Source organism: Chaetodon trifascialis, chromosome 13, assembly GCF_039877785.1.
Source record: "Chaetodon trifascialis isolate fChaTrf1 chromosome 13, fChaTrf1.hap1, whole genome shotgun sequence".
Taxonomy (NCBI): Eukaryota; Metazoa; Chordata; class Actinopteri; order Chaetodontiformes; family Chaetodontidae; genus Chaetodon; species Chaetodon trifascialis.
Window position 1 is genome coordinate 12,668,330 of NC_092068.1, and position 21,836 is coordinate 12,690,165.

The window sequence follows — 21,836 nt, forward strand, 5'->3', positions numbered from 1 at the left end:
ACATTAACATAAAGAATATTTTTACAGTCTAATAACCACAGCGTAAAGTGAACAGATGTAAGAACATGACTTGGAAATAAATAATGAATGATTTGTCAGACACTGTAATTAGTGACCACAGCGGGTCTCTTACACAAATGCTGAGAGGGGGGAGCTGATTCAGCATAGGAGGAATAGCCTGGTAGTAAAATCAAAGTCATATCTTAGAGCTCCACTCTCTAATGTTTCTTCACCAGTTATGAAAGGTCCAGTGTGCAGGATTCAGGCGGATCCCTTGGCAGAAATGGAATATAATATTCCTAATGATGTTTCTATTAATGTATAATCACTTGAAACTAAGAATTGTTGTGTTTCTGTTTAGTATCTTTTAGAATGAGCTCATTATTGCTACAGTAGGTGTGGGTCCTCTTCCACTGAGTCCACTGTGTTGCACTGCCGTGTTCTACAGCAGCCCAGAGGGCACAAACCCAACACTGGCTCTAAGAAGGGCCTTTTGTGTTTTCAGTGGCAACTGTAGGTGCTCCTACATGCTTGGAGAGGGAGGGATGAGGTGAGGGGGATTCAGATGGTTGCAATCTGTAACCTCACCGCCAGATGCCACTAAATCCTACACACTGGTCCTTTAACAGTTCGTACCATGTGATGTGGCACGTTGCATTATTTAGTGAGAAAATGATTCCTGACAGATTAAAAGTCTCTCTTTTAATGGCTTTTCCCTCCACATCTAGCTCTCAAGGCCTTTTCACCTTTATTGTGACTTTTGTGCTCTCTTATCTCCTTGACATATGAGGTAGGCATCTCATGTGGCATAATGTCATCCACCCATGAGGCTGAGGTATGCAGATGAGTATTTCTATGAGAAACGGAAGTAATTTTACAGAAGAGAGATATTAGAGACAATGCAAAGGTAGTCAGCTGAGAATGTCACCTTTTACCTGATGGTAAATTCTTTGCAGCATCAAAGATTACAGAAATCTCTTCACCTCTTACACAACAAAAAAACACCTACATGCTTACTACATGAGGTGCAACAACTGTGCCAACTAATTCACTCTCAAAGCAAAATAGCTAAATAAATAACCAACTAACCAGATTCAAATAAATGAATGAATAAATAAATAAATAAATAAATAAATCAGTAAAAGGATCTCCATTGCATAATTCATTTGAAGAGAACACATCCGTAGACAGAGCAGTTGCACTGTTCTGCTTCCTCGAGGGCTTGCTGGAGTTTCATCATCTCTGCACTAGCAAATCTATGTGTAATAAGAACAAACACTGTGCAGCACATCTGTCCATTTTCCAAAGCAGGGCACAAAGGATCCTTGATATGGTAGAAGCCCTCAGTTGATTAAAGGGGATTTCAAATGCTTTGCATTTACATTATTCGCATTCTGAAAAATGCATCAAAGAAAACAACGCATTGTTAATCAAGAGAAAAAGTCTATGTACAGAAAAATCTATTTATAACGCTTATGAGGTCATGAAACCTTTAATTAGAACAAGAGCCAGTCCATTATTACGTAGCCAAGGGAATCAACACTGCATTTGTCAGTGACTTATATTTATAAGGGACTTATTTTTCTATACAGGTACATTTATACAGCTAATAAGGCTTAATATGGCGGATTAAAACTCCAAGACCCACCTTGTAATGGGGGATTTCTTAAGGTGATTATTTATTAATCCACAGGAACCTACTACTATAGAAATATGAACCCATGTCTGCACTGAACCCACTCACAGCCTTGTGCCAACTACCAAAGCAGAGTATGCTGGGAAGACTTGGCACGACATGAATAAAACAAGCTTGCCGTGGCGTTCCTGTATATTTTGGCTTTCATGAAGCAGTGTGCATTGACCAAGCGTAGGTTTCCAGTACTATATTGAGCATGCAAAATTATGTCATCTGGTGCTTTTGCTTTCTGCCACCAAATCCATCATCACTCTTGTATGCACACAAGACTTTTATCATACAGTCCCTCACATATGTAGATGGCTTATCGGGCAGGCGCCTCTCTGCACTGCATGCTGTGTGAGCATATCTAATACTCGGCTTACAAACGACCACTGGAAACTCTAAAATTCCAAGGTTGTTCCCTTCAGCATGCATGTCTTTCACCGCCTCAACCTGTGTAGGACAGGGCCAGTCTACAATGACAACACAGAGCTTAGCACATCATTACAGCGCCTGATGAAAATTTTAGCACACCACAGTTAGTGAGGGGGACATGTCCTTTTTACTGGTGCTCCCCATCTTCCTTTTTTTGATCTGCTGTAATGTGCCACTGAATCCCAAAGTCCTACTCTTTGCCTGCCATTCCGTGTCAATGCCATCCATAATAGATAAAACCAAGCCATTCACATTACTATTAATGGCAATGTGTAATGTGGGGGCAATACATTCCCATAAATTCCTAGAGATGGTTGGACTGGCCCTTACCTCCACCGTGAGTGAACTAGTCATCCATCAAGGTAATAAGATAAAATCAAGATTCTGTGAATGTTAGACATGGGGTCACAGAAGGGGGTTGGGTAGCTGCCCTTGATATTCTCTCTTGCATATGTTGCTTTAAGCTTCAGAGAAGGATCAGTGCAAATGGCATCATTCCTTTCTCCCCGCTACAATGTCCTCCACATCTCCTTGAAGTAAATCTAAATAGCTTAGAGTGGTTGTATTTTCCTCAACAATAAATTGAAGTAGACAGTGTGAAAGATGGTCTGGCTTGAATCTAAGGCCTTGTGAAAGCTTTCCTCTCCCGGCGATTATATGAAGGTTGCATAGTGGTCAGTCTACGTCAAGATATTCTGCATCATTTGTACAGCAGCCATGGCTCTTTGTGAAACCAATGAGTTGCAAGCTTGGGCAAGAGTTGCTAATTGGGTGAGAGTCTCTTGCTGTATCAGCTGGCCACTAGCTAGCCCCTGATAATGATACACGTCCACCTCCCTAAAATAGGCTGTCAAACTGCAGAAACACAGGTTGGTCAACAACTTTGAGGCCACATGTGACTCCCAGAGCTAAGAATAAGCAGAAACCTTAGTACATTAACAGCCACCATGAAGTCAGCCAGTCATCAAAGACAGGGTATTAATAGATCAGATCGGTGTCTTCAGCAACAACAACAGCAGAAAGTCTGAAGTGACCAGTTGACAGCCCTGAGGCAGTTTTACCTACAAAATCTTCAAAGACGCAGCTAGTGCAAGAAATCTTAACGGGTATAGGAAAACCAAGAAGCCACAACATCAAACGCAGAGCGGCTTTCTATTTCCTCAAAACCAATTATGATTGAAAGATTCATCATAAAACTGTATTCCACAAGAAAAGTGCACAGCATAATTGATGCCTCTGACACTCGGTCCCTTTGACGCTCCATCCTCCTTAAGTCAGAATATAACACCTAACTAATGAGGTAGAGAGACAACAGCGCCGAAAAAACATCTGCACCAGCCTCTGAGCTCACTTCTGCTGACCGTGAAGACGTTCCCTGAAAACAGACTCTGTTACTTCTTTGCATTGTGGAAAATGATCCATTGAGAAATACAAAAGATGATAAGTCATAAATTGTTAATGTTATTGGAACAAGTTTTGAGTCTGAATGTATTCACGCACACATGCACAAGGGTGGAATTCTTGAGATGCTTGTGTCCAGATGTCTCGAGTATTGTGCATCATCTCGGCTCTTGCTGAATCTGAAAAGAACATTTGCCTGACCTACTTATGGGTGCTCGACAGCTCAACCTGCTATATATTTCATAGTTTGCTGTAGTGGGGCCAAATGCTTTCTTGCTGTTTTATGACCACTCTCTGTTAAGACAAACAGCAGAACACTGAAGAGCCTATTTTGATCCCAGTGTCACAGGCGTAGGTATTCACGCCAAGTCAATTAAGCGGGACACAAAAGGACACTCTCTCCACCTGTCCTTGAACGCTGCATTTCAGCTGTGATGTCAAGGAGCAATAACATTCTTGCTGTTAGGCAATCTCAGCCCAACTCAGTGTTAGAATGTTTGCCAGGACACCATACTCGAATCTGAAGTACTTAAATATAATAAACTGAGTTTTATTTTACAAAGCTTTGAAAACAAGAAGATACTTTTGATTTACAGAACAAATCTTGATGGTAACACTTTATAATAAGGTACACATACTCACTATGAACTAGCTGCTTATAGCATGCATATTAATGGAAGAAAATGTAATAGTCATTATAAAACACTTACTAATGCTTCAGTCTGCAACTACTAGACTATTAACTAAAGAGTTTTCCCTCAATAACCCCCTAATTACTGCTTATTGATAGTAAGTAAGGAAGCTGCTGTACATTTTCTTAATAACGCTAACCCCCTAACCCCCAGAGTAAGGCATTAATAAGTGCTTTACAATGACTTATAAAGAGCACAATATGATACTAATTTGCATACTAATAAGTACTTACTTAATGGTCAATATGTGTACCTTAATATAAGGTATTAGGGAGGCATCCTGACACATGTATTCTTACCCACAGCTATCACAGTCAGAGGTGAGGAATAAATACATGTGGTGCAATGTCTCAGCCTATTCAGTCATGGACATTGTCTCTATCCCAAATCAAGCTGGCCACGTAGGAAACTGAATACTGTCCACCACAGTCACCCAGTGGGACTTAACCATGTGTGCTGCCAGTCATACTGTGAGTGTGCATGACCCCTTGACCATGAGGCCCATTCATTAATTGTCATACAACAGGCCCACACCTCCCCTTCTCTCTTTACAGGCCCACAGATCATCTTCACCTCCCCAAAACAACAACAGCCAGTCAGCTGCTGTTTGGCCTTTCCTGAGGCCAAGTCCTCACATTCAATGCAACCACTAACCAGGCCACACAACCGGTGGACTGTTTCTGTTTACTCACCCTTTTGCCCTCTTTGCCTGGTTCCCCTGCCTGACCTGGCACCCCAGCCGATCCCTGCGGAAAGGACATGTATCATAGTGAATTGGGTGCTACATTCATGTGCATTTGGGATTTCAGGAAGTGATTATGACTTGCTTCTTGTAGAAAAAAAAAAAAAACTGATGCAGACAGATGTTTGTGCCACATGTTCTCAGCAGACCAGTGGATAACTAGTGGGCTTATTTGCAATGATAGGAAACACAGCATTAGCTTCGTTTAAAATTGCATGAATAGATAGAAGGGAGAAAGCACAGCTGCAGTTTCCCGTTCTTACTCATGAACAGTTTCTAGGCGACTTCTCAAAATCCCCTTAATAGGCAATTTGCAGCCTCGGTTGATCAGAGCTTCATTCCATTATTCTACACAGTATCTTAAGTTAATTACGGTATGCTAAGGTATGCTGACTGATCTTGTTTTGAAGTTCTTGTGCAAGGATATGCTTATGGTGCTTCAGTAATTGCTTGTTGAACGTAACAGTTGTGTGTGATTGCTTGAGAGCATGTTCTGTGCACTTTGTCCGACAAGAAACACAGATTAAAATGAGATACTACACTTAGATGTTGTGATTCATTTCTTACCTTCTCTCCTTTGTCCCCTTGAGGGCCCTGTATGTGGCAAATACAGAATTAAGCAAAGCGACAGCACAATGTAAAGAATATGCATTGTTCAGATATTTTCAGTGAAAACAATATTAACAGAATTAAAGTACCTGATCGCCTTTGAGACACTCTTTGTCAGCCTGGGAATCAAACAATGAAAACATGTAATTCAGTAAGAAAACATGACTCACACAATTCATATACGGTATAGCAATACACGTTTGCCATTTACAGGCAAGCAACACAATTGGTCATGAGGTAATTATCCTTGGCTGCCATGACCTGCAGAGAAGTTAGGGCATGACTATTACAAGTCCCCAGACACCCTGCTGGCCATTGTCAGGAAAGGGCAGACAGTTGTCTATCCACTGGGCCACAGAAAGGACACAAGGCCACATAAAACATCTCAGCTTTCAAATACAAGCCAAATAATTGGTGTCCTGTTTCAATTGGCATCCAAAAGTCAAACACTGTTGACTTTTCTTGGAAACAGCTGCAGAAATGGACATTCACAACGCACGTCTTCTTCTTCAGTCAGAGGCCTCAGGCAAAGAACAAACAACAACAATTACAACAAAAAACTATTTAACAAGGAGGTTAAGATATTTGCAGCTGTATCTATGAAAGAGTGGTAGCTCTGACCTGTGACACCCTAAATAAAACATGTCTCCATCTCCCTGCAGTGCTTTTGCGATTACAGATGTACAATGGTACATCTTTTGTTGTGAGCACAGATTTTGACCTTGGGTAAAAAGCAATACAATGCAAATCCTCTCGCAGCGTGTCCATACTACTTCCTCCCAACATTTTCTGTTCACGCTCACCAACCAATTTACTGGCGTGATGTAAGAAAGTTTGCTAAAGCCATGTTCGTAGTCAGTGACAGACTGTTATTTTGTTTGTCCTTATGAATGCAAAATTTGCATTACAGAATAGTTAATGGATGGCAGCAGTGCTCTGTGGGCACTTTGGTGACATCAAAGGGGCAACCAGAGGCAGTGGGACACAGGTTTTGTATCACTCCAGTGCTGATGAAAACTGGCAAGTTGATCCCATTATGATGTGTATGTAATTAGCTAACCACCCGCAGTATACCTTTAATCTCCAGTAGCCGTCAACTCCCTGGTCGCAATGCATTGAGAGGCTGTGTGTTTGCATCCCTGCCCACACATTCACTGTGTGTGTTGATAGGTGACTATGCAAGTGTCTGCAAATACATATATCTGCTGTGTGCTGACATATGTCCCCTCAGTTTGTGTGTACACTGGAATGAGTACATTTGTGGGTTATGTTCTCTGTCCTCTGGAATTTACAAGACCACAGAGACAACACTAGTGCAGCCGGTCCAATTATGAGATCGAAATGTATAAAGCGTGGTGTAGTTCTTCATGGGTGTCTGTAAATGGAAGGAGTCTTCAGGGACAGCCACCAACCCAATAAGTGCATGTCTCACCCATGTAGGATACAGCCGGTGACTACCTGTCAGCCTCCACCCACACCGCAGGGCTCGGAGCCCCGTTCGTCTCTGCCTGGCTGCTCATGCCTATCCTTTTTGGCCCAAGTGAGGATGCCCACTGAGCCCTGTCTATCTGCTCCTTGTTTGACCCATTCCCAGGAGATGGTAATGTGACACACACAATGCTCACCTGAGTGCCTCACTTTCCATCTCTGTGGGCCAGATGTTTTAACACTGTGTGTAGTGCCTGGTCAGCCAAAAGGCTGTGATATTTACAGAGCTGTCCAGCCATTTCAGGTCACACCCGCATGAGTACATTTCAACATTTGTAGCTCTTTGAATGTCCTTACATATAGAGATAGCATAATGAGATGTAAATGAAACAGTGTGAACTTACAGGCAGCCCAGCAGCTCCAGGCAGACCCACATCCCCCTGTGAAGGAAGATATCAATCAGTGAAAACCCCTAACTTCAGTCGATAACATCTTGCCTAAGGCTAAATCAATACAATACATTTTTTACTTTTAAACATGCAGCCCAGAAGGTCAAGTAACATAAGACACATATGGGCTATAGAGGACCATTAATGGTATTTACAGTATGTCTTGAAATGAAGCCTGTCTGATGACTTTCACACGTTCGGACAACTGGCAGGTGGGCTGGTGCTATTAAATGTGACAGGCCTTAAAATAAACACAGCCATACTATATCATGTAAAAGCTTTGCAGTATTAACAATAGACAGGTATGATAACATTGTTTGGTGACTGTGACATACAGGCAGTCACAAAAAGTCATATAAGGAAAGAAGTGGATGTCTTTTGACAACAGCATAACCCAATGTAAGCAATGATCTCACACACTTTTTACCGCCTCTCTTGTTTTTTTTTTCTTTTTTGTCTTTTCAGATAAAACTCATATATCACTGTCCAGTATTTTTGCAGTTCTCTCCCCTTTCACCACAAACCCAATAGTACTTCATAAAGCACTGATTTGAGAATCAGTGGACTTTACAACTCGCAATACCCTTTTATCAGATGTGGATGAAACGGAAAAAAAGAGGGGGGCTTGTAGTTTATATCCATTTTGTTGTCTAAATGAATGTCACAGCTTAAATATGCCTGCTATGGGATATTCAGGGGACTCATTACTTTATGCTTCCAAATCTGCCTCCCTCTGTCAGTTTCAATACAAACAAACGTTCTCTCCACCCCCACCCCCACCCTCCCATCCGGAAAATAGGATAAAATACCCTGTGATTCTCTGTTGTCTTCACAGAAACACACAGACCTCATTATAACTTCAAGGCTGGCAGACAGAGCGTTGCACCTACAATTATGTGGTGAGTTCTTCCAAAAGACAACAACAACAACAACAGCAAAAAAAAGGCCCCAATATGGGAGGAAAAATAAAAGAGCGGGAGAGATGGCAACTAATTACAGGAAAAACATTTCATCTCATACATGGAAAATAATCCCACTGTGGGATGAAAAGAAAAGAAAAACTTTAAAAAGACCAATATTTTCTGCATTGCAACAAGAGTTAATCTAATTCATGTCAGTGATGTCAGTGAATCGACCATAAAGGGGCTGCAGATAAGAACACGGTTTTGCATCAAACTCTGCATCGCTTCCAGCTTGTCTTATATCCCAGGCTTACGAAACCAGTCATAGCCTAGTGTACAGGACATACCTACACATCTGTTTGTAATATATGAGACCAAATATCAAATATATTCTAAATCAAGAGTCTCTGTGAAGAGTCCTCAAACAAGAAGGCAATAGTATGCAATCCACATTTTTGCTGAGAGCTTTAGCTCCATAAAAAAACTGTTTAGAGAGGGCAAGATAAAGGGATTTTGTTGTGTATGTTCATTACAAACAGCTATCCCTATGAATATCCAAATACTCTGCAAATATACTGTGTGGAACATTTTCTCTAAGCTGGGATAAAAGCTACTCTATGTGACCATCAGTAAGGTCTTGCTAAGTCATGATAGCAATAACCATATTCTTCAGCTGGCCATGTTCGGAGTAGCAATCATCGCAGCACTTCAAACAGATGGGCGAACCGGTTATTGAGACTGGGATTACAGCTCATGAAAGTCAAGTAGATCCCCCCAAAGTATCTATTTTCATTAAAAAAACAAAATCGAAAACAATTACGGTGCAATTTTGTCCAGGCCAGCACGTATGGCAGAGTCACTCACTTTGTTTCCTTTAGGACCAACTGGACCAACTGGCCCTGGGTCACCTTTCAGACCCTGGGAACAAAAATATACAATATATTGAAATATATTTCATTTTAGGGCAAATGATGGTTTAAAAAAATAAAAAAAGCCAACATGTGTTACTGTATGTCAGTATGTTGACACTCAGTAGACAAGTATCTCATGCAGGTGTGAGATTCTCATGCCTGTCACAACCAGTCAGTGAGAAAAGAGCAGATAATGTCAATCATTAGGCACCGCCTGTACCCGAAGTCTGCTGAGAGATGTACAATCAGCTGGTCACACAGTGTCTACCCCCAACACCTTCTCTGTTTTCCCTCGCTGCATTCAGGTTTAGCAAGGACTGTGACTGTCATTGCTTTTACACCTTGAAGCAGAGGACCTGGGGGTGGAAGTGAACTGCACGAGCTCAGGGCAAAGTCAAGCCTCTCGGTGGTGAAATGTGAAAGAAGGACAGCTGAGATAAAGGATGATAGCTGATGAATGAGGCTTGACACATATTGACAGGCTAAATTTGCAGCAAGCCTTGTTAGGTGTGACACATTTGGGCCAGTAGCAGCAACTCATTGAAATAGGTTAGGGGGGGAAGAGGAAAGATGGGGAGTGTGAGCGGCCTGTAAAATGACTCAGAAATACAATAATTTGTCATGGTTAAATTTAGAGTCAGAAAGGCTATTAATAGTGAATTATATATCTGCAGAAGATGATTACCTACCTTTATCACATTACGTCTGGCTCCACCAGAAACGTGACTAATTCATTGCCTATTCCCTGCAAGCCTCATATTAAACACTGCCATTCAGAAAACAGAAGCCGCGGTAATACTGGTGTAAAATAATTGCCCCTATGGTAACACCGGCTAATACAACTTTCCTATAAGTTGCACTCATGGTGACATGATTTTATCAGATTGTATCACTTTATGTGGGCCCTCAGCCCACGCACACCGTGAATAATAGGGCAGCTGTCTCATAGCTGTACATGAGAGCCCAATTCTTTATTTAAATTGACAGCCTAACCACTTTACTGGGGCAATCTGACACAAGGGGATCCAGAAGCACTTATTACCAGAGCTGTGGCAGAAACGAACGAGCACGAGGCTCATCTGATAACAAGGACGTAAACAACTTCAGGTTCTATCAACTGTGGAGGAGTATTTGATTAGTTTTGTGAGAATTTTTCAATCGTTTTCGTAATAAGGACGTTTTGTCTCATTGTCTCAGTGAAATGGATCCTGTACATGTTTTCTTATTGTGATCCTTTACAGTCATCACACGGCTGACATTTGCTCCCATTCACAGCTTTGTGGCTGTGAGCTAAGGGCAAATTTCTACATTTCACATTTCTAAAACCACACCACCACCACATCATATGTAGTGAAGTCTTTGAATGAATTTAATAAAAGGCATGTGCAAAGTACGATGTACAAGTGTATTTGATCACTATATTGACATCAATTCAATTCAATTCAATTCAATTCAATTCAATTCAATTCAATTCAATTCAATTCAATTTAATATACCTTTATTTGTCCCGCAAGGGGAAATTCCAATTTACAGCAGCACAGTAAAAGATAGAATTAGGTAAAAAACAGCAAGTATATACAAAAGAGTGTAATAATAAAATGTATGACATGTATGATCTTAGTCAATAATTTCCAGGTAGAAGCATGCTGTCTTCACTTAAAGACTATTTTTACAGAAAGGTACAGAGAACTGATAGAGAGCTGCATCACATGGTGCAACAATGTCCGCACAACAAAACAGCAGTTTACAATTACAACACCAAAGACAACTCAGAAGTCACTCCTGAAGAAACCCTGACTGGCTTATGTTGCGTATTGCAGTAGCAATATAAGGTCGTCACAAAATCCCACAGCACACCTGGACTTGCCTCACAGCACACTAGTGTGATGCTGCACATTGTTTGGGAACCACTGCTTCAGCACAAAGACCAGTATCCATCTCTAGCAGTTACAGTAACTCTGTACATTTAAACTGAAACTATATATTGCCATGTTTTATGACACAGTCTCTCTCACTATATGCTTTTTGTGTTGTTTGTATTTATATGCTTGTAATTCACCTGAAATGAGCATGGAAAACAGAGGAAATTCAAATAATCTAATCTTAAATTAGTGGGCTCTGTATTACATTGGACCGTCTCAAAACGAATCGCCAAAGCTACTACACAGTTAGCAAAGAATACCATCACTATGTAGGTTTTTTGTTATAACTCATAAATATTTAAGGTAATGTTTTACATTACTGTTGCAAAATGAACTTGCCCTCCCCACCATCTTCCCCTGCAGACTGCAGACACAAGACAATATGTTTACAGAAGAGTTGACAGGGAACTGCCATGATGCAAACTGAATAATGTAACTGGAATTGTGCAAGGTCGTGAGTTATTTTTCCCGTGGCACACGTCCTTATCAGAAACCAAATTCAGGTCAGTCAGAAGCTCAGTCAATCAAAAAGTCACTCTCTCACCATATATTGAATCGCACACCCGGTGTTACAGTGAGCTCTGCGACTGTTGCGGCTAATCTGTTTGCCACAAAAAAAATGTTTCCTGCTGGTAAATATTTTAATTACAACAGCACACAAAGCAGTTTTACATAAAAGATTCAGGATTCATCAAGTTTGCCAAATGCTAACAGCGCACTCTCAGCTCACACTCAGTGATGCTCACTTTTGTGTTTGTGGCTGTTAATTTAGTATGACGTGAGATCCTTTAGCAAAGAAAAAAAAGCACTTTTTGTTAAAAACTTGGCTCAACTGGGATTATTCAGATAATTCCTGTGTCGACAGTGATGGGACCTGTGGAACTGCACAACATCTGGATGTGTCTACAGTAATGTACATAATGGCAACCGATGGAAGTGAGAGCTCACTTTTTTTGGCTGAGGTTTTTGGCATTCTTGCACATACTGCATTAAATCACAGACACACACAAAATGAACATAAGCAATAAGCCAATCTTCACTCTAATTGTGTAATTTTCTTACATGCTTTGTGAATTCATTCAGAGCTGCTGGTTTGAATATGCTCACTCTATTTTTTTCTATTTAATATCAGGTAACAAACGACTGCTTCGTTTTTTTTTTATCAAAAAGATTTAATGGGATCATTTTTGAGAAAGAAACAAAAAGAGAAAGAGGATCTTATGCTGTTTTAATAATATGCCGTGTTAATTAATTCATTATTTGGTTCTCACATAACAAACGAAGGATTCAGTTTAACAACTATCCCCTTTGGGAGAGCAGATATTGAAGATAATGGATAAATAAAACTAAATGCCTACATCAGCTAGTGTAGAAAGTGGGGTTGAATTATGTTAAATGTCACAATATCCTAAACGCTGCCACTGAAAATAATGACATACTACTTACCTATAGAAGACTATATATATGTTTATAGCATCCACATATACACACGTGCGATAGCTGCAAAGAATTTCTGGGAAGCTTATGTTTTGTAATATGGTGATTTGAATTTCAAAAACTAGGTAGTATTACTAGAAATATACTGTAAACCAAGTCGAAATAAAGGATTCCTTAAGCAAAATGGCTAAATGTAGTTGTTAGCAAAGCAATAACTCAAAATGACACTGTTTTAGCCCCAACACTAAATTATTCAATTATGATGTATGTTGATGATTGTCAAAAGGGTCCCATCTATGAAGTCGGAAACATCTAATGACCCCTTAAGGGACTTTCTTTTTTTTCTTCTTCTCTTTCTTTTTATCATCCCACCTTCCACACTGTAGCCTAGTTAAGATGCTGCCCTTCTGTCTAATGGACTCAGTTGTGAGCCCATAGGCCCAATTCAGGCGCACAGTGACATGGAGGGAGATGTAGACTAGAGGGGCTGGATATATTGTTAGCTTCTGTTGCAAGCTGTGGGCTTTGTTGCATTTTTAGGGAGGGATGAAGGAGGGAGAGGGGGCTGGGAATAGGCTGGCGCTGGCTGTGCGGCTGTCGTTCCTGCAGCACGAGGTCAGAACACTGTGGGGAGCTGTGTACACTTGCCTGCTAATTACACACACCACTGTGTCTCGTCACTCCTGTAGCGGTGGGGCCACAAGACAATCTGGCAACTCCCCAGCTCCAGACAACTAAAGCAAGTAAAATAAACAGAGCCAGAGAAGCGGGGATGCACAAATGCAGTCTAATTACGTTTACTTATACCTTTTACCAACTATAGCAGCTGCAGGTCAGTGCAGGTCAGAGTAATTGCAAGCTTTAGTTACTGTGCACAATTTAATCATCACAAACTGGGTTTGGCCTATTGGGGAGAGGCTAAATTAAAATCGTATAGATGTATGAAGTATTCAGAACATTCTGGTGGGGAAATGTTGTATACTGAATGACAGGCCTTTAAAGCTCCGTGGAACAGGATCTCTAAGTAACACGGATATCTCGAGTGCCGGCCTACAAATGCCAGGGAGGTTACAGCAGGAAATGCCTGTTGTGACTTTCCATTTGCTCAGCGATACACCACCATGTACAGTGTGCTATAAGACTAATCACACTGACACTGAGCACTTAAAAAATAACTTATTAGCATGTCGACTACACTCTATGAATAAATATCATTTATCAAGCGAAACAAAGGGCAGTTGTTTAAGGGAAACAAAAGGCAGAGTACAGTTCGGTGTCGGAGATCCTCTAGTGCAGAGGATATCATGTTCTATCAGAGCTACTGGACTTCTTTTTCTATGACACTTCACTCTTCAAGTGAACATCATGTAACCACAAATGTAACTTGGATTACCCACGAGATAACAAGTTGTGCACTCCTTCTGTCCCATAGGACGTGTATCTGGAAAACGATACCAGATCACATGCTCATACATAGAATTCTGCCTTCTCAGGTGTCTACTCCAGCCTTAAATAACATACTAGCTTTAAAAATGGAATATGAGCTAATTGCAGTAAAGGGACAGATCGGGTAATAGAGTCTGGTAGTCACGGTAAATAGGTTAAGTGAAATCATCTAGCAAGTTTACTCGAGGAACGTAGAAGTTTTTAATTTATTTCAAATCAAAGTTAGTAACCTGCATCTTCTGCTGTTCAAATATCTGCAGTGTAGCTTCTGCAAATAAATTCTAACAACTGGTCACTGAAGGTGATTAAGTGGTTAAGAACAGGCAGTCTCATTTAGCTGATGAGGCTCAACTTCATCCACTGATACTGTTTTTAACCCGTTAATCCTGCAGGGCTCAATGCTTACTGATGAGACATGGGGCTAGGTGACCTCATATCTTTTATTCCATATCTCGCCTTTATATTAATCTAAATTAAGCACAAGGGTTAGGTCACCAGATCAAATCAATCACAGAAAACAGCATAGCTGCAGAAAAGACGAATAATGAGCATCCCATCACAGCTTGATTTGTGGTGTAATTTCAAGGGTACGGAGACTGTGTTCCAACTTTGGTTTTCTTGATTTCCAGAGAATTACCAGAAGGGTGCGAACAAGGAAAAGTAATGTGTTGTGTCAAATGTGATAAATGGCTGTTGGGATTATTCGCCAAAAACCTCAGAGGGTAAAAATGACAAATTCTGTTTAATTTCTTCATTTTAAAGCAGCTGCAATCAATATTTTACCTTAACAATGGATACCTTATGACCTGTATGTGAAAGAAGCTGCTTGTGGTGACAAGCCAACAGAGAATATCAGCCGACTTTTGCAGTTCCCCTAAACTCTACTGAGCGTTTTAGAGTCTATCAGCTCATTGTCTGGTTTTACATCCATGACTTAACTGTTCAGGTGACTGTTTTCAGCAGAAAAGCTTTAATAACCTACTCTACAGTTATTTAGTGGAGACAGACAGGTCAAGGACATGAAGATGAAGTGACTCTCGGATGTATTGGTAGGTAGTTTGCTAGCTAATAAGATACAGCCATGTGGAAGCGTGTATTTTTCACTTTTGATTCAGTTTGACTGGCTGTTTTTGTGCTAAGCTATGTTGAACCATACATGATCATCCACAATGAATGTCTGCAATTCTGGACAAACAAGGTTGCTAGAAGCAACGCTTCACAAATGTAGTTTCTGTTTCTCAACTTTTCTTTGTTTCAAATCACTGAAGGAAGTGGGGCACAGTATAATAAATCCCTGGAGGGTATGCATGGTAAGCCAAGTGAGGGTGGCCAAAGAAAGCCCAAGTGCCCACAAGGGATGCACAAAGATCAAAAACAAGTCAGCTCTGCAGCTTTCAAATCGAGTCAGCTTTCCTTCTAGGAAAAAAGATTTGTGCCCCGCACCCATCCTTGTACTGGACACATAGAGGTGAAATTGATATCGATCTTGTCATCTGACTGCGGGCTCAAAAGCATAAAAGCGTGATTCTCAAAATGTTGGAGGGTTCCTTTACCTGCACATAAATGAATGACCGAATGGATGCCTGAATAACTTTGATTGGTGAATGGATATTGATTGATATGACCACAATGCTATGCTGACAAATGGCTAATTCTGATTTGCACTGAAGCCTGAAGAATGTAACTGTAGACCCCTCCCTCCCCAAACAGGGCTGGATTCAGCGTGCTGATATGCAAATGACATCAAGTGGTGAGTTCTAGATAAGTGTGGAGCAGCTGCTTTTCTTGGAAAAGGGTTATCAACACAGTCTCAGTCTCTCCATAGTGAACAAGTTTCCAGCTGTTTCCAGTTTATGTACCACTGATGTCCAGTCAACTGGAGCCCAGGATGAACCAGTGAGCAAAGAAAAAAGGGCTGCTCACAAGCTCTGTCAGTCTTTCACCAGCAGCAGTCACTGACAAAAGCATACAAAGCCTGATCCGAGGAATCACATACATTCACATTATTAATATAGCTTGTGTAATATTATGACTACAAATCAGTGTCTTCGATGTGGATGGAGTTAATTTCCAGTTTGGTGGTCTGGCTCTCCTTGAAATTTCTATGTAAATAAACTTCTTATCATTCATATGCAAATGTACAAATGACATCATTGACATTTCAAGCTGCCAGTAGCTACTTACCTTGGAACAAAGCGAGCCGTGGTGGTTGTGGGAAGACAAACTAATGCTCAAGTTTATAACCTGCCAATTCTGTTTATTTTTCTTTGCTTTTTTAATCTTTTCTTCATCCTGAATTTTACTTTTTATGGTTGAACTTTGGATTACAGCACAATTACATTTATCCGTGGTAACCTTCTCAGGCTAGTTCAGGGACATACTGCTGGTGGCAGAGGGAGAGCAAGCAGGAAGTACAGAAACGATCCTGTCAGAACCCTTCCTGACCAGCTTCCTTGGTCTTTTGAATGAAAGGTATAGTAACACTGAGCTGTCTGTCTTTCCAACTCTTCACCAGCAACTGCAATGTTGTTGTTGTTGAACGCATATAAAGATAGAATCACTGCTTCAAATTCTGCGGTTTTATTTTTAATTAAATTCAGCCAGAGTAGAGTTTCCTAAACAAAGGAATGACATTTTCATATGTCACTTTATCACAGCAGTTTGTCTACAGTGATGGAAAATGCATAAATATAATCCAAGTTGTCTGAAGGCATCAAATAAATGAGGTCTGTACAAAACTGCACTTAGAAAGTTATTATTTAAAGGTTTAGTTATCCATTCTCTACTTCCTCTTATCAAAAACACCACAATGCTCTGCAAAGGATATTTCTACTCAATTTATTTTGCCATATTCTGACACCTTTATGCAGAGATTATTCTATAAACTCTCCTGTGAATTTACTCTGTGTGTATTTTTAAGAGGCTGCCTTCCTACTCTTGCTAAATAGTTTTCCAATACCACTGTTATACTGTAGCTCAATACTCTGTTTATCCCTGGTTTTCTTTTCTGATTTCTCTCAAAGTTACAGTCAGAGTGCAGGTCCAGCAGGGAGGCTGATTTCTGTGGCAGCTGTTTGCCTGCTCAAGTGGTGAATGGTGATGACGAGAAGTCCCTTTATTAAGCCACTTTAAACTGACCATCTGCACGGCTCCCACCTCCTGAGACTGTGCCACTGAAGGCAAACAAATGCTGTACAACATAAAACACCCCATGATTTAACTAACACTTAACAGGAATGTGCACTAATTTGCTCCAAGAAGAATAAGGATTAATTCCGCTTTCATCCGCATTAGCATTCAGTTTCATTCAAAATCATTTGCTCATAGTTCTTGTTGTGGTTTATGTTACATACATTAGTTTCATCACTGCAGCCAGATTTAAAAGCATGCAATAAAGTTTGACCTGAAATGACACAGAAGGGGCTCAGAGTAATTTGAAAAATTAGTTTAGGCCATTAGTATGCCGAGCCTATGGTAGCATACATATCAATTAATTTCACTGCAGAAGGACATTGAGGACTAGAACACACTTAGATCTGCTTCAGATATGACAGGCACCTGAAAACAGCCACACAGAAAGTGTTCTTCACTCCTACCCCCAGGGCATCACACAGAAAATGAAAAGCCTATAAGAATTGATTCCCTGACGAAACGAGATCTGGCTGATGTGCTATGTATGGAATATATGTCTGCTGGAGATAGTGGTACTTACCTTCTCCCCATCGATTCCCTTTTGCCCTTCTGATCCAAGTTCCCCCTGCAATCACAAGATTTAAAGTTAAAAAGGCAAAGGAAAAACCCTTGAAAAGTTCACACGTTACTGTTTTCTTTCACTTTTACACTCAGTCAGTCTAAACAATTTGGCATCGTGCTTTAATATCACGTTACTGTTAAGTATTATTGGAACCAAGTAGACACTAATGAAATTCTGAACCAAGAATAAGGAGGATATGATCTGTGATCAGAGATCAATAAAAAAAGATGAGGGACACATTCATCCACACATCCACCACTAAACTTCGATTTGTATAAACTCACTTAAGTCAAGTCAGGTCAGTTTCATCTATATAGCCCAGTATGTCAAAGCACAAATTTGCCTTAAGAAACTTTACAAAATACACAGCATATGACACCCTATGTCTCTATCTCGATTTGGTGAAGGAAAAAAAAAAATTAAGAGATTAAAAAAAAAAAAAAAAAAAATGAAGAAAGCATCAGGAAAAGCAAGCCGCCCCCACAGAATAGACCAAAGTAGTCAAACTGCAGTATGAACAAGCAGACAAAGTTATAGATAAAGCATTAAGGAGTTATAGTAGCTTCAAGAAAACAATTTTATCCTCATCAACATGCAAACTTAAGCACCAAGACACTCCTTGTGTACAGTTGGACAGTGTGGTGTTGGTATGATTTCTGCTAGCATCATGCTACCATGCTCGATCATGCTCTTGAGTTCTGGTTAGAAGAATGAGTCGACACAGATGCCACCATTGTGTACCACATGTACTACCGTGTGCCACGGTGACAGGACATAAAAAAGAAATCCTTTCTAAATGCAGTGTAAATAAAACTGTGCTAAAGGGGGTCAGAGTGTCTAGAACTTTTTGTCCTGTGCTCATTGATGCCATAAAGTCAAAAGCCCGACCTCTAAAACTCACTTACAGCTTACAGCAAACTGAGCTTAGCAAGGAAGCATACACATGTTCCACAATGACACCAATACAAAAACACTTTTGGGAACCAGATACCAAATTCCCAGCGATACTCTGTGCTGTTTGCTCTTTGATGTTGATATGTTGTCAGGGAATAAGCTGTTAGAGGCTTATTTCCACAAATATCTTCTTGATCATTTATTCTTCTCAAGCTGCCCAACCCCTACTTTCCACACACTCTGCCAGAAATGTGTGAGATGTCTTGGAACTCTTATAAGAGTGTAACCTATACACTTTCATGACCTCAGCTGGCCCATAAATCTCAAGCAAACTGCCATATTATAGTGTCCATGGACACCCTCATATCGACAGCTGCATGAAATTGTTGCTCTCATAATGTGGCTACCAAAAAACCTGAAAATGTGTGCGTGTCTACTGAACAGAACATGTGTCCATACATCTATAAAAAACAGTGTTATAATATGACGAACACACAGTGACACATTGGCCATGTATCCATCTAAGTGTCAGGCAAATTTGAAGCGAACATTTGAAATAGTGAATACACTAGGCTATGTTACACATGATAGAGGAAATACGGCTCGTGAACAAGCCCAGTTATTTGTCAGCCACCGATAAGAAACAAAACCAGTCGCCTTCACCAACTATGAGAGAAAATTGATAGACGCCTTCAGGTATATTCCCACAGTGGAAACAGCTTCTTCTTCTTTGGCTTCTCTCAGAGCAGACAGTTGATCAGTTATGTGAGTTAAATGTTCGCTATGTCAGAACTTATTCAAAAAGGATGCCTCAATCTCTCCTTCACTCTTTTTAAAAAAAAGATAGAAACCACCTCGAGTGAACCGAATTTTGATGTTTCCATCGACCTTTTCTAAAGCGATGCTTCAACATACACAAAAATACATCACTGGAAAGACAGCTATTTATGATGATTATGATATAACCAAATACATTGTGATTGGGACACTAAACAGGTTTCATGAAACATTTCTGGAACAGAAAAAGAATCACTGACAAGGAATTGAGATTAGGTATAAAATACTACAAAACATTTCCCAACAGCATTAGCATCAATATCAATATCAATACCGCTGGTCCTGCTCTTGATGTAGACTTTTCTTGTGCACTGTTGTGTAACGAATCGGCTTTAGCTGGCTCCTGAACCTCATCTCAGAAAGCACAAGTGGAGAGAGCTGTGCCATTAAGTGTTATTCCATATTGCATCTATCAAGGTTGATCGGCAAAAATGTCACCCCACAGTGAGCATAACATCCTCAGTGCATATAGGTGCAGGATTAAGCCATCTTCCACATCCAGGAATGATCCTATTTATTGCTGATGCATAAACTACAGTACAATTGACCACTGGGATGTAATGAAATATGATTTTTTTTTTCTGTGTACTTCCTTAATTTTGCAGAGAATAGATTCCCACTCCCTCTCTTTTCAATATATTTTTAGATTAGATTCAACTTTATTGTCATCGTCAAAGTGCAGAACAGAGACAACGAAATGCAGTGGTAGTACAAGAAGTTCTTCCTTTAAAACATGGAAACAACGGCCAAGTACTGGCATCACAGTAAGTGGTGGTTCCTGGTGACTGGACAGCCCCCCAACCCCCAGTTTAACACAGGCATCCAAGATACTACATTTGATGGTTTCACAATCTTACTGATGGCAATATCACAGAAAGCAGTAAGCAAGCAATGAAATAGTGATCCCAGTAAAATGTAATTTCCTGATAGGACATGAAATCTGGCAATTTCCTCAGCTCTGTCACAGCAACAGTGATTTGCAAAACAAACACATGACAAACTGAAAGCTTCAACTGATAGTATATGTATTTCTCTCCCCATTTAAAACATCTGACTCCACAGGAATCTCTGTGGCCCCACTATGGGTCTGGGGAGGGTGTAGACAGTTACATATTGCTTCAAACATGCACCTATGCAACATATGCAAGCCATTTGTTTTTCACACCGCAGTGAAGAGCATAACTGAGTCACTGAGACTGGCACTCAGATCTCAGCCCCCCTCAGCACAGACAGCCAAGCAATCTAGTAGAAGTTGCTAGTGCAGCGACAAGGACACGATCCCTTACTGGCTTCCCACCCAGGAATACTGCCAACTGTGTCCAAATGGGCGCCTGGCCAAACCAGCAGCACTGCTGTTTGGGACTGAACTTTGTCTCTGTGGCGGTACCATTCACCCTGCGCAAACCAGGCACCCACTTGCTGGTTTAATCTGATTTTGAGATTGCTTTGTTTTCTGTGTTGCTGTGATGGGGTCAACACAAAGCCAGGCAATGATTCAATCCAATGGTGTTAGAAAATAATCTCAGAGAGGGGCAGTGACAGATTCCATAAATCACTAAAAGAAAAATTGCCATCTGCTATTTGCTAGATATGAAAACCATGCAGTAAAAGCAAAAATCAATTTTAATCTATAACAAAATTTACAGCATTGACAATCGAGTTCATGCCAATTGCGGCTTTAATCACAGCTTTAGGGGCAAAGCAGCACCAGGGACTTTTGAGGGTAAGGTTTTTAAGGTGTTTCATGAGTGAGCCTACCTTGTGTCCTGGGTTTCCTTGAGACCCGGCCTCCCCTGTGTCCCCCTGTGACAGAAACAACACACAGAACAGTTAGTGAAAGGTCTCTCGTTCACACATTAGTGAATAGCTTTATGAAGGCTTGTCATTTTGTCAGCGATCTTGCACCTACAGCTGTTCCACAAGTTCTTGCTGACATGGTGGCTCAGCAGCTGCAGAGCCGGATACTATTTCCCAACAACTGGAAAGCACAAATCTGAACCTTGTTAAGGTTCATTGTATTATCTTAATAATTGTATTATTTAAAAAAAAAAGAGGGCAGGACATGGCAAGAAAGAGAAAAAAGTGTGTTTGTCTTTGTGGTACAACTGCACACAAAACAGAATGGGAAAGGAAAGGGAACAAATTGTCCACAATGCTGTTAAGAGAGAGAAGATCGAGGTAGATAGTCATTCAACAAATTAAGATAGCGTGGAACTTGCTGCAAGCTAAGAATCTAATTAAACATGATGTCCATTCATGGTCACATCTTCATTTCAAGCTCTGTTTGGTAGAACTCAAT

The 21,836-nt window shown here is 40.5% G+C and overlaps 1 protein-coding gene across 1 annotated transcript in view; it reads right to left on the reverse strand.

Moving 5' to 3' along the window:
• The window catches only part of col19a1 (collagen type XIX alpha 1 chain), a 93,000-nt gene that overhangs the window by 55,879 nt on the left and 15,285 nt on the right, over positions 1-21,836 (reverse strand). The window contains 7 exon segments of the mRNA XM_070977388.1: positions 4,899-4,952; positions 5,516-5,542; positions 5,647-5,676; positions 7,390-7,425; positions 9,201-9,254; positions 17,765-17,809; positions 21,296-21,340. Coding sequence (XP_070833489.1) covers positions 4,899-4,952; positions 5,516-5,542; positions 5,647-5,676; positions 7,390-7,425; positions 9,201-9,254; positions 17,765-17,809; positions 21,296-21,340 — 291 coding nt within the window.